The 13491-nt window shown below is 37.9% G+C and overlaps 2 protein-coding genes across 3 annotated transcripts; one reads left to right on the top strand and one right to left on the bottom strand.

The window, feature by feature from the left end:
- Nucleotides 1-1830: 1830 nt before the first annotated feature.
- On the top strand, nucleotides 1831-6321 carry LOC136784643 (cholesterol 7-desaturase nvd-like). Its single transcript, XM_066745461.1, has 5 exons — nucleotides 1831-2320; nucleotides 3780-3961; nucleotides 4053-4219; nucleotides 4391-4569; nucleotides 4638-6321. The coding sequence occupies exons 1-5, from the start codon at nucleotides 2222-2224 to the stop codon at nucleotides 5277-5279; spliced, it is 1269 nt and encodes a 422-aa protein (XP_066601558.1). The 5' UTR covers nucleotides 1831-2221; the 3' UTR covers nucleotides 5280-6321.
- A 60-nt stretch (nucleotides 6322-6381) lies between these two features.
- LOC136784644 (odorant receptor 4-like) lies at nucleotides 6382-9461 on the bottom strand. 2 transcript variants are annotated; one of them, XM_066745463.1, is made up of 10 exons: nucleotides 9010-9461; nucleotides 8223-8510; nucleotides 7998-8117; nucleotides 7812-7929; nucleotides 7442-7703; nucleotides 7261-7380; nucleotides 7051-7141; nucleotides 6786-6922; nucleotides 6557-6689; nucleotides 6382-6485 (listed from the first exon to the last, which is right to left on the bottom strand). In XM_066745463.1, exons 2-10 carry the CDS (start codon nucleotides 8364-8366, stop codon nucleotides 6435-6437), a joined length of 1176 nt encoding a protein of 391 aa, XP_066601560.1. In that variant the 5' UTR covers nucleotides 8367-8510; nucleotides 9010-9461; the 3' UTR covers nucleotides 6382-6434. The 2 variants fall into 2 exon arrangements, with proteins under 2 accessions (XP_066601560.1, XP_066601559.1); XM_066745462.1 differs by having other exon boundaries at nucleotides 6426-6689.
- Nucleotides 9462-13491: the final 4030 nt, after the last annotated feature.

The following is a 13491-nucleotide window of genomic DNA, read 5'->3' as shown; positions in this document are numbered from 1 at the left end:
CGATCTGCCATTGGGTACGGCTGCACTTCGGGAGCACATGTCCAGGCAAGTGCGCGTGCACTAGGGTCAGACAGCGTGAGATTTCGGTGCAAGCGTCACCTCTTCACCACCCATAGGTATATGCCGAGTACACCTGCACTCGGCTAATGCGTCCCTTCTCCCTTTTCTTTCGTTCCCTCGTTTCACTTCACTATGCTTTGCACCAGCCCAACCACCGGGACTGCATCAAATCGCCACTGCAACTATCAATGTCAAGCTCTTCATTGTTTTTGTCATTGTTAAACATTTCTCGAGCTGTATTACTTTTCGTATAATCCTTTTGTCTTTTACCATTTAACCGCCAGGCCAACGATCATCATTTATTAGATATTTTCTGTTCTTCGGTATCGCTTATACGAGATTCCTAATTAATCTGGGACCTCTCACCTATTTGATTAATTTAATTATAGAAAGTGCATATAAAAGCATGTGTATAACTCTGAGGTGCTATAATGCTTTTGAAAATTATATGTGTATTGATTTTAGCTCTATCTTTAGTCAAGCAAAATGTAATAGAATGTTTGTAAAATTTGTCGATTAAAAGTTTAGCTTTGGTGTCGCGTGTACGAGGAAAAGATCGATTCATACAAATTCATATAGATTGGAAGAAGTCAATTTAACAATTCTAAATAACCGAATAATTGGAATAACGCTTATCGTGGTGTTTTAATGATTTAAAAAATTAATTTCCCTTCAAATTTTTTATTCAATGATTTACAAGTATAAGATATTGATAATTTGTTGAAGAATACATTTCATAGACAATCGACGAGCATGTTCCTTGGGTGGGGAATGTAAATGGCAGGAAAATCGAAGGTACGAGTGCACGTGCACCTAACTGAAATCATTCAAACTCAGTGGACTAGACAGTTTTCAATAAAGATCTATCGATTCCTCGTTACACTTTCCTACAATATTAATACATATCCAGCGTAATGTTTTTTATTGTAAAATTACACCAAATTATTATCAATTCTATTATAAAAATTCTATACAAGAACTTTTGGACTTTCCCATTCAACTCTTACACGACTAATCGATTAATTAGTTAATAATGACACTGTTGATTGCTTTCCTACCTAGTTTATCAATTTTGCGATGATTAGGATTCGCCAAGTACACGTGCACTCGGATAGCTCGAGAGCACCTCGATCAAAGATCTCATTTTGCAGATAATTTCCTAAATGTCCTCCTTGTTGATCAATAGCACGCGAAAACTATAAGCAATACACCAGTATATCAAACTTTCTTAGAAAGCGAAGCTTATTATTTTTACTCGAGATTAAATAAACGAAAAGGAAACGAGGCCCAGCGAAGGCGCTGAACACAGAATATAATACTGAATGGAATATGACACGAGTGGCATTTACAAAAGCTAGTCGATTAAACTTTAAGCTCGATTAATTAGACGTAAATGCGAAGCTCTCGTTTATCTTTTCAAGCACGTTTAATGGAATCGCGATAATCGAGATAAGGATCAGAGCATGGGTGTTGGAGAGAGAGAGAGAGAGAGAGAGAGAGAGAGAGAGAGGGACTGTTTGAAAGTTTGGCAAAATGAATAATTTCTGGTATATCGAACGAAAGTGGGGGGTGGCATGGAGGGATGAAGTAGGAAAGGAAAGTGGAATAAAAATCGCATGTAAAGAACGAAAAGGAGAGAGTAAGGAGGATAGGGTAGAATAAAGAGAGCGAAGTAGAATCAGTAGAGCAGATTGAAGTGGAGTAGATCCTGAGGGTTTGGCAGTGCCCCCTGCGTATAAAAGCTGCAAGTAGAGACTCGATCGTTTCAGTCTTTCGAAAACTGTACTGTAGGCGAGGACTCCGCTAGTTCCTGTTTAACGCGTCCATTCCTCATTCCGTTTCCTCCCTTTCTCTCAATGCCACCCACTAAAATCCATATAGAATAATGCTAACTATCAACACCGTTCCATTTGTTCGCCATTATATGCCTCATTTTTTTATTTTCCTCCATGAAGTTTCATTCATCGCCTAATACGAATCTTGTCATTTTCACCATCCTGCGCGATATTTTCCAAATCACGGCCGATTTTTCCTTTTCATCTATTCCATCAATTATCAAACTTCCCTTCCTCCTTCGTTGTTCGTCAGCTTGGATACCTGCAGCGCTCATCGCAGTGAACTGCCAATTCGTCAAGTTCCGTGAAAATCATTCGCAAATAAAATGTTTGAGTACGTTTTATGTTGGTGGAGTTTGGTGTCTACCATAATTTTCACCTTTATTATATACATGGCATATTTCTACAAGATTAATTGGATCAAAGTAAGTTAGTCGCGATAGAACGAGAGATTTCGAATCTCCCACCATTTCTCTGCTCTGCTCTGTCAATGAAACCGATCACTCTCCATTTTTCTTTCAAAGAATCTCTCTTTAATTGTCTTAATCTGCACAATTTGAGCCTGGAAGAATATTTCCGAGTAATTGCCTTATCGTGATGTTATACAAAGTAAACTTTGACGGTAAAACGATATAGTTTTTTGTGTTACGGAGAACTAACGATGATTCATAATTTCCCAGAAAAATGATAAGAGGTAACGAACATTAGGTTATTCTATCGAATGGAAATTTTCGTTTAGAATCGATATATGCACAATACAGGGTGGGGCGTAAGTCTGGAAACAAGTAAATTTCTCAAAAACTGTATTGCGGAATAAAATGTTGTGTACGTCATATTATGGCTTTTAAAGATGCATTTCTAGGTTAAATATTTTTGACCTTCAGTGGCTTCGTAAAGGTTGAATGAAGGTTATCTTACATTTTTGAAATGGAATGGTGTATATTTTGTTAGAGACGCTAATTCTTATAGTTAATCTCAAGACTTTTCCAAAGCACTATTTCATTGCCAAATTCCTTCACAATTATCGAAGTTATGTGCTTGTGAAGTTACACCTGCCTGCATTGGCGTAAACCAGGATGCACCACGTGGAGGTTGCAGGGACAAACTCTGCAATCCTATCTTTGTACGTGTGTATGTACGCGCGCGCGCGCGCGCATGTATTTGTTTAAAGAAACAAATTTTGAAGTTATTTTTCATTCATAATTTGACACTGACTTAAACATTCGTAAAAATTGTTTATTTCATTATTTAACCTAGTTTTTAGTTTTCATATTTCTTCCATTTATTCATTGACACGAGGCTTATCTGATTATTCTAATCTGCAAAGTGGTACCAGCCCTGGAGTTTAAAGTTATTAATATGTTCAATTACTATGTTCATAGAGCATTTGTAAAAATATCATTCAACTACCACTACTAGTGCATGTTAAATTATTCAAGCACGCAGTATACACACGTCTATTCATATAAACGCACTGCAATACAAAGTTCATCCGTGCAACCTCTACGTGGTGCATCCTCGTAGGGTTTACGCATAATGCAATCGCGATTATAATGTTTTAGGTACATGACTTAAACAATTGCTAGCGAAAATTTATACTCTAGTAGTGTTTTGAAAAGGTTGTAAAATCATCTGTAAAAATATATACTAAAAAACATCTATTTTTTTTTCAAACATTTGAGATGGCCATCACCTACAGTCTTCATGGATCTATATATATATATATTACATTTTGTTGCAATGCACAGTTTTACAGATATTTTCCTGTATCCAGTCCTATCCTCTCACCCTGCATGTACAATACATACATGACGATATGGACAATCAACTCAAGTACAATGGTAATAATAATAAAGATGATCGTGCATTTGTTACTTTCCTCAGGATCTGAGTGATTTCAAGAAAATAAAGAAGGGATCTATATTGGCACATAGAAAATGCAGAAAATTAGGAAATTTTCCCCCGGTTTATCCGAACGGTTGGTTCGGATTGATTGAGAGCGACCAAGTGAAGAAGGGAGAGGTGAAGCACGTGACAGCTTTAGGAGAGAATTTTGCAGTTTTCAGGTACATGTTTGCAACCAACAAAAGAGATATTCGAAAAATAAGTAGAAAATTAGGAAAAATAACAAAACAAAAAATGTTAAATTTGTCATAGAACCGAGGAAGGAGTCGTTCATATTCTGGACGCGTACTGTCCACATTTGGGTGCCAATATGGCAGAAGGTGGAAGGGTCGTAGGAAATTGTTTGGAGTGTCCATTCCATAGCTGGAGGTTTCGGGGAGAGGATGGCCAATGCGACAGTATTATTTATTCAGAGAAAGGTAACATGAAGAGGCTGGAAATTTCCCCGGCCCTCCGGACACAAAGCTTTCGTACAAAATCGACAACTAGTGAAAATCTAAATTAACGTCCATTTGACCCTTAGACTTATCTTCGCCTCTTTACTCATCAAGATATACATACACGTGTAACAATTATAAAATTGTTTTCAGTTCCTTCGATCGCCAAAACAAAGAAATGGCAGAGCTGCGAGGTGAACGGTTTCGTGTTTGTTTGGTACCATATCGAAAACGAGGAAGCAGATTGGCAACCAAAACAAAACTCGAAAATATCAAGCGGCATCTGGCGTTATCACGGTCGTAACGAATTTTTTATTCAGTGTCATATACAGGTAAACGAATATTTCATTTAACAAGAGAAATAACGAATTAATTCTAATCGATCTCAATGAATTTCTAGGAAATACCGGAAAACGGAGCTGACGTGGCTCACCTGAACGTGGTGCACGGCCCCTCCATGTTCTTGCACGAGAAGCTCCCTTGGCTGGCTCGGCATTATTGGACGAACGCTTGCTGGTCCAACACGCAATCTTTCTCGAATAATGCGACGAAGGAGATGAATGGTACCAGTGAGCCTGCGAGTAATCGTGATGAGAGCGATGATCAGGAATGCAAAACTGAAAAGCACAAAGCTTTCATCAGGATACGTCACAGCATGGTGTTTTTTCGATACTTCACGATGCTCAGTATGGATGTGGCCGTTGAACAAATTGGGCCCGGCTACGTGGAGCTATATCTGGACACTGCTTTTGGTCCCATGCTAATTTTACAAACGGTCACCCCTGTGAAACCACTGCTGCAGCGCGTCATTCACAAAATATACGCTCCACCACTCATAGCTCCTTACGCTAGCATAGTTTTCCTAGCCGAATGTATAATGTTCGAGAGGGACGTTGCCATCTGGAATCAAAAGAGATTCGAGAAGAAACCAATTCTGGTTAGCGAGGATCGTAATATTGCTGCTTATCGCAGATGGTACTCGCAATTTTATTCCACCAACAGCCTCGATTACAATATGGCCATGCAAACGCTCCAGTGGTAGAAATTCAAATTCAGGATCGGTCCCAGTCGATCCGATTCAACTTTCAGCTCACTTAGCGTAGCGTAACTTGTTTACACGTAAATCTAAGCATTATTGTAGTCTAAATCAAAGCTGATAATAGTTATTGGCTCTGACAAATGGAACCAAGCACAGCTGTGATGTAAAAGGACTTTCTTGCACTTGGTTCGATCTAGCTTTATCTTCCCTATTCAAGCGTAACACATTTGTTATTTGCATCGTTTAATTGTATACGATTCTACGTACCTGCTCCTGATGTATAACATTAGATATGGATTTTTACTTTTATCTTAGCACATATAAGAGCACCATGAACATCGTTGTTTTTCTATTGACATTATACAAACGTCATTTATTTGCTTTCTTATTTTTTTACTTTATATATAAAAGCATTGAAATAATAATATTAGGAAAAAAAGTTTCTGGTAACGAAATCGTACTTTGCATATCCGTATTTAAGACCGTTTCGTAGGTTTGTAGAATAAGGTTAATGTCGCAGCATTAAGCTACCAAGGTGATTCTAAACCTATGTTTCCTCACTGAGTCGATATTTTCAGTCAACTTTGTCAATCAACTTTTTACATACAATCATCACCATTTCTAAAGTAGCAATCGACCTAGTCAATCGAAAATGTTAACTCAGCGAGGAATCAGTTTTAATGAAAAAGACTCTTCAATCACGTTTAATCATTCTTTGCTTGAACAATCAAGGAATGTTTTAAAGGATCGTGCCATGTTTTGGAAAATTTCGCAGCGAGTCCTTTCAGAAATAACTAGCCTCGCAAATAATAGAAAAACAAATCCTTTCACAGGGTGCGTTGCGTTTTTTATACACTGATCATGAGCATCGACCAAATTTATAAGTATCATTAGCAGCGTTACTTACTTCTCACCAGTGTAAATATTTTTAATAGAATGTGCATTATCGATTCTCTCTATGATAAAATAAAATGATTAACAGGGGTACTGTTCTTAAACTGGGATTTTTTTAGACATACAAATAGCATCGACTACGTTGACTTATTTTATTTCAATTTGAAAAATGTATAACAAATGATATCTAAGAAGAAGGAAGGACTAATAACACGACTACTTTGCAGCTATAACATTTTCTAGCATGATTTGAATATTTGCCGTTCACCTCATTGATAGGAAAACCGTAAAATACGATATAGAGGTTTGAAGAACCTAAAAACAGCGTTGATTATGCGATATTGAATTTCAAATAGGAGTTTCGAAAGATCTAGATAGGCCTTTACCGTGGAGAAGCTAGACAAAGTCAGAATAACCATTTTACCAGCCGATACGCAACTTGGCTCGGAGCCTCTTCGTATTATCATTAAAAACAATCTCTGAAATTTCGTAGGCATTTCGTACCAAATGGCATTGTAGCTGAAACGATAAAAATCGCACATTTCTTTTTAACAATAATCAATTCTTTTACAATTAATAATCGATGATCGATACATTATGTTTAAAATGATTTACGCTTTATTAGATATATCAAGGCTGTGATCCATTAGCATCTGTCCAGGATAACTGTTGAATAATAAATTAAGTAACACGCCGCTTGTCATAAGAGTATATTCTATCGTTTCGTCAATATTGCCTACCGCGGTCACCATCTGAATTATGAAAAATGAGAGAGAGAGAGAAAGAGAAAAAAAGAGAGGAACAAAAATAAATTATAATAAAATTCAACAGAATTAAAATAAACATCAAGAATATTTATAACAACTTGAGCAATACTCACGCGTACGAGTATAAAACTCATGCATATCAAGCTAAGGCCTAATTGAAGTAACATGGACCACGTGTAGCAAGATTCGATTAGTTCGGAGAACCTTATTTAAAAGATATCAATAAAAAATATTCATATTGAAAAAATGAAATACGCAATGGCTTTCGCTACTATACAGACATTACTCTTTTACAAAAACATATCATAAATCACTTTACTAACTTTAAAGCCCTTTCATGAGCATCAATAGAATCTACAATTTCATCAAGTATTTCTTTCGCATGGATGGACGAAGCTCTCACGCAACCTTTTCTCTTGAACATAAAATTCTCCAATTTCCAGCTGAAATATATACAGGTATTTAATTTGGTTACAATCGTAATTTCTATTAATCCATTCTTACCCAACAACGGAAAACATTGCACAAGCATGACGTATAAGAACGATATACATACAATCTACAGATACTACAACGGTTACCCCGAAAATACTGGTCAATGCTATATGAAGAGAAATGAAATAAAAATATTCCTCCTGGTCGATGAAATACTCAGAAGTGAACAGTTGCTTTCGAGCTCGAGTGGCGTTTAACGGTGCAACACGATCAAGAAAGACTGGTATTAAGGGTAGAAAGCCTTGCGAGATGCATATCGCATACATATAAGCTGCAGAAAACTTACAGCATTAGTTTCGCGACGCTATACATGACTTGCACGCCATAATTCGTCAAGTCAGGCGTATGCAAGAAAAAATGCCACAATATAATTTCTTACACGTGTAAACAACTGTGAATAATCTCGAGTTTTCTGTATATCTATGCAAAATTTCTTCCTCCTCCTTGTACCTCTTCCTTTGCCACTCACTGCTCAATTTCAGACACATTTCTTTCATCTGCAAACAAATTCGAGCTGGTCCAACTGATCCAAACGTAACGTCATTTCCTCCGGCCCTCGACTTACTATATTTATGGTAAGCGCGGAAGAAGAAAACTTCACAGAGCATATCAAGCATATCAGCAATACCGGTAGTACTTGAGAAATCTCGTTCCAATCTTTTCCCGCTTCGTATATTTGTGCTAACTGAAAAAAGTACAATGCTAATTAATTTCTCTTTTTACTTTATATACGACAAGATAGGCGAATTTGAGTTCATTTACCGATAAAAACGCAGAAAAAATTTCGTACCTGAGTGATAAGGAAAGATAACCATAGGATACACAGGATACCTCTGAAGAAAATGGCGCTCCAGAGGCTCTGGTCCGGCCAATTTCCAATAATAGTCAGCAAAAACTTATTCACTTTGTAATATCGACCGGAGAAAAAGTCCATCGTCGTCCTGGAGTCCAGTGCCAATCATTCTCGGGGCAGCGTGATTGGAAGCTACATTGTTCCTGCTGGTTGGCAATTCCCACCTCGCGTTAATACGCTTTAATAAAAAATTCAAGCGTTCAGGAGTCACGTTCTGGCTTCTACCTATGGAACAAGAGAGAAAAAAGTTAGTGAAGGCGTTAATTTGCATTTTCGATTACTATACTATCTCGGTAAGGGAGGGAGAAGAGGGTGATGAGCAAGAAACTGATGTCACGAATCACTTCGGGGTATTATGATTTCCTGCTGTGTACCGATACATCTGTATATATGTATAGTACACGAAAAGCATTGAACGACCGAGAACAATTTTCAAAAGGATTTCTTGCCTAGACAAATTAATCCAATTTACTTCCTACAAACTAATATAACTCATGCCAGTATCGTTATTATTTCATTTACTTTGAGAGAAAGCGAGAGCATTCATTTACACGTTATTATTACGAGCGATTCTCGGTAATAGATACCGATCACCGATAAATTACATAGCTATTACTTCGTAAACCTTAGCCGTGCAAAAAGTCTCAAGGTAGGTATCCATTTACATTCTATAGTGAGCTATTGTCACAAAGGGTGCCAAGTTATCGAAGAATAACAAACTTACTTTTCTCACGAAACTTCGGTGTACTGATCTTTTCACTGTAGTTACCCTGTTGAACAGCGTAGGTTGTGGTGTCGATGTCAAATTTATAGTACTAATAACAAAAAATGTCGTTATTAGAAATATATATAATGATCTGGAGGTTAGCAGTATACGCTGAGAAGCTTTGTGTTTTTTGTGAGCTTGCAAATGGACGAGAGTTCAATCGACTAAATTAATAACAAAACGTTTAATATAAGATAAAATAGGATACACAAGAGTTATAGAGTTATTAGGAAATAAAACTTACTTTTCTCACGACTCTCTAATCTAGTGATCTTTTAATTGTTACCCCCTTGGGTAGATCGTGGACTAGTGTGAAGTGAGATCCGCAGCTTGCAAACGGACGAAAGTCCCACCGACCAAGTTAAAAAAACGGCCGACGAGGACTTCATCCGTACGCATCGCTCATATCATTGAACTATATCCCTCATTTCATTGGTATTTTTCAAAGCCACTCAACTAACATATCGTTATTTAGTCAGCAGGTGAGATTATTTATGAAATTCAGTCTACTTTGTTCGTTACAACTTAGATAAGTGACAGACGATTGAAAGAGCAGCGAACCGCGTTTTTTTAATCACTCATGATTTTCGCATTATCGCAATTGACTCTCTTGCTAGCTTGCTTACTCCATCACGCTTCACTTGGTACAAATTACTAATCGGAGGAGTTCTTGTTGCCATTTACCGCTTTCTCATTATCATCAAATTTGCTTGTTGCGTAAATCCTCACGCACTTTACGCGGATCCTCAACCAATTAACTCACTCCCAACGTTTATCGTCTCGTTACGGTTCAGCAGGAGGAACTTGCCATCGTCTCTTCATCGTTTGCACGCCTAAAAACTTCTTACGCAAGCTCTGTACCAAAGATCCCCTCACTCAATCGTTCTTCCTCAGAGTTCAGACTTGTATCGTTTCTTTCTTCGTTAAACAATCGCATTCTACATTCGCAACTACACGCGCCATTTCTGCATTATAGGTTATAAACGACACGAGCATACTGGTATCTTTGTCGATGAATGACAGCGCACAATCGAACAGCCTCAGAATTCCTGTTTTTCTAACGAACACAAATTCATCTTCTACCAAGTGCAGAAGTTTTGCTGAAATACGTGAAAATTTCCATAGGAACGCTTTGGTTCCTGGATTTCCGTCGACAGCGAGAGCACCGATGAAAAGGAGGAACATGGATGTAAACACACGTGAATGAACGAGCACTGCGAGTAGAAGCTCGACAAAAAAATAACAAAATAAAAGTAGTATACATCTGTGAAGCAAACAGTTTTTATCGCGATTTGCCACAACCATAAGCAGTTGATAAGGAATTTCTCGAGAGCTTTTGCGTTTCTTCATTAATCATTTTTCTGTTTCAAGTTTGCAGCAATTATAGACGCTCGCTGAACGTCAATTGAAAGCAGCGAGTTATTTGACACGACGGAAGTTTTTCAGTACGCTTACTTGGAAAAATTTGGCCGTTCATCAGCGAGGTGAGTGACAGTTACGACGAGTAATCGGAGAGTAGAAAAAAATTGATAGCCTTTGAATATTACGGTGGAAGGAGAGGAGGAGAAAAGAAGGATAAAGATCGAGAAGAACGTGAATGCTTGAGAACTTGAGAAGACGGCAGAAAATATGAGAAAAACTGTCTTTTCATGGAAAAATAAAAAGAGGGAAAGAGTGCGTTTGAGGATAAACAAATAAGGTTTGGTAACGCACGTATCGTGAAATTGGGGACAAACACAATGCTCTTCTAGAGGTGAACTTGAAACGCAGAATAAAAAAGGGGAAGGAGAGAAAGGTGAAGGGGGAGGGGGGACTACGCGGTCTTATCGTCTCTCGATGAATACCGGAATCCATAGGCATTACACTGGTTAGCTAAGAGTTTCTGATTCTACAACGTATATTTCTGTCGATGAACTCGTGAGCCAGGAGCTATTCTCGATGGACTTTGTTCTGACGTATCCTTCGCGATTTAACAGGATCGCGTAAGCACCTCTTACAACACAACGACTCCATTTCAGGTACACGGATCCAAATGACAGAAAAACACTTGCCTTTGATTGCTCCTAGACAACAAATGGAATAAACTCGATTTTATTCCATTTTAGAGCAGCTTATCATTAATGCGATCTCATTTCGGGACCGTGTCACCTTACATAACGCGCCGAGATAAGAGAGCGACAATTCTCTTAATGCTAAATGTATAATGTACATTGTGTATCGCAAGGATTACTTACGGCATTAGCCAACGAGTTTTCTAGCAAATTGACAAATCAGGAGATTCAACGTAGCACTGTTAATGGAGGAGATGGACTTTTAGCGTTGAGAAAAAAATGCGAGCCTAAGGAGAGCATGTGCGTGATATAATTAGAAAAGTCCTACACGTATTACGTGTCTCAATGTTGAAACAAGTGTTTCGAGAATCTTAATGTAAAGCGATAACACGCACACACATACACAGATTCCAATACGTCGATTCTCGTAAAAAATTTTAAATCATTTTAGCAGATAACTCTCGCTCGGATCCATGGGAAATGTTAAAATTGAGAAAAGTCGTACTGGAGTATCGTTAAAATAATTTCTTACAAGAGCCTCTATGTGAAATGTTTCGATTAGTGCGTAGACACGTCACATTCCAGTTTTCGCGAATCACCTTTCCTTTGGCATTTCTGCTAATAAGTGTAGTGACAGTCGACATGGAATTTTCTCGCCACGCTTTCAAGCGCGGATCATTAATTTTAATCAAAAACAGATATCCTCGGTTTATTATAAAATCACGCGTGGAAACTTTGCGCGTTTGTAAAAAGCGAAACCGGCAATTGGGTCACTGTCATTCGTCTCTCTAGACACACGTCGAGAAAACACGGTAAGTCTCTGTAGGAAGAGCGACGGGAAAACGAAAACTTTTTGCAAAAACTCGAAAGTCTCGCGAGCAGAGAACCGAGGAATCATTGTACGATTCTCAAGTTGACAATAAGATTATTTTCCAGTCAGCTTCGATCAAGATGCCAAGCTGTATATGGATGTAATTACTACTACTACTACCAACACAGTACACAAGCATGTATTACACAATGCAGGTGGCTTTCGTGTCACGTGGATAATCTGAGTCAACTTCCAACGGTGGATTTTAGTGTAAAATTAATATGTATATATGAGATTTGAATCCAAACTTCCCTCCTGGTCCTCCTTAACGCTGTGAGATGTGTAGACGAACTTGACGTGGCGAACGACTGGAAGGAACTGGCCAAGAAGCGACGTGAAGCAACAAGCGAACCGGCTACCGACGGAACGAGATTCCTGTCGCGCTCATTCCTTTCCTCCTCCTTTCCTGTAATATCTCCCCGTTTTACTTTGCCTTGACAACGTCATCGTTGCCAATTTACAATCATCGTTGTGCTTTGCCGCTTCGTCATATAAGAAGCAGCTTCGTTCGGTTCACTCTTCTCCTCAGTCTCCTCGCGTCTTTCCTCGCCTCTCCATCAGCCTGCTTACTGCTAGCTAGCATCTCACAGTCAAACGTCTGACGTCATGTACGATGCTGTCATCGCGCTCAATCAAGACCCCCCCTCACCCCCCCCCCCCTGACCATCACACCTCCTTGACGACGAGCCAGGAACCACTACGTCCGCCTTTCTCATCATCCTATATTTTATCAACGTACATTTTTCTCCAAAGAATATTTTTTTCCTCCAATGTATCATTTTCGTCTTTAGTTTTTTGTTTACTATTTTTTATAATACATTACATTACTTATAAGTTTTATATTATTTAATTGTTATTCGGTGTTTGTTTATTCTGCCAAGGTTTAATAAGATCAGTGACATTTGTAAAGAGCAATTTCTTGAGAATCATAGAGTTTTCTTTATTTGCGTATAGCATATACAATAACATGGGCTAACAAGTAGCCTAAAATGGTTCCTCGGTCGCGAAGTGCTGATTTTTTTTTATCCCAAGGACGGAAGTTCCGGCTCTGTGGCAAAAATTTCAAATTCGTCATCAGTAGCGATACTTTCAGTTGCACGAAAAGTGATTCCTTCTTTTGCTATTTCCTGTTCATGTATTCTTACTAGAATCTTATCTCTAATATAATTATAAAAACATTGATCATTCCGTTGATTATTAATAAGTTATTTATTATATTTGAAATATATATAGAGTCATACATCTTCAATAGTATCATCTATTACTATCTTAAAAAATGTGGAAATTATTCAGTGATTATATTTCATTTATAGTTGAACAAATAAATTTTAATAGGTCAGTTTACTTAAAGATCTTTCATGGAAGAAAGCACAACAGTAGAAATGATTTAAACTAATCTGGAAAAATGTTAGATAAAAGAAAATAATAATATGCTCATTTATCAGAAGAGCACATTTCTTTTCTAAACTTATCTCTTATCTTACTAAATATAAAATGACGTGAGCTTAGAAAAGCTTC

The sequence above is a fragment of the Prorops nasuta genome, unplaced genomic scaffold, assembly GCF_024137725.1.
Source record: "Prorops nasuta isolate Cenicafe-Biocafe unplaced genomic scaffold, Cenicafe_Pnas_1.2 PNAS00062, whole genome shotgun sequence".
NCBI classification, from domain to species: Eukaryota; Metazoa; Arthropoda; class Insecta; order Hymenoptera; family Bethylidae; genus Prorops; species Prorops nasuta.
This window is presented reverse-complemented; position numbering and strand designations above follow the sequence as displayed.

Excerpts from the sequence above, each read along its gene's own strand:
- LOC136784643 (XM_066745461.1), top strand. The coding sequence starts at position 2,222 with ATGTTTGAGTACGTTTTATGTTGGTGGAGTTTGGTGTCTACCATAATT. Across the intron at positions 2,321-3,779 it reads ACAAGATTAATTGGATCAAA|GATCTGAGTGATTTCAAGAA; the intron begins GTAAGTTAGTCG and ends TACTTTCCTCAG. Across the intron at positions 4,220-4,390 it reads TATTATTTATTCAGAGAAAG|TTCCTTCGATCGCCAAAACA; the intron begins GTAACATGAAGA and ends AATTGTTTTCAG.
- LOC136784644 (XM_066745462.1), bottom strand. The coding sequence starts at position 8,366 with ATGGACTTTTTCTCCGGTCGATATTACAAAGTGAATAAGTTTTTGCTG. Across the intron at positions 8,118-8,222 it reads TATCTTTCCTTATCACTCAG|TTAGCACAAATATACGAAGC; the intron begins GTACGAAATTTT and ends TACTTTTTTCAG. Across the intron at positions 7,142-7,260 it reads GCTCATGAAAGGGCTTTAAA|GTTCTCCGAACTAATCGAAT; the intron begins GTTAGTAAAGTG and ends CTTTTAAATAAG.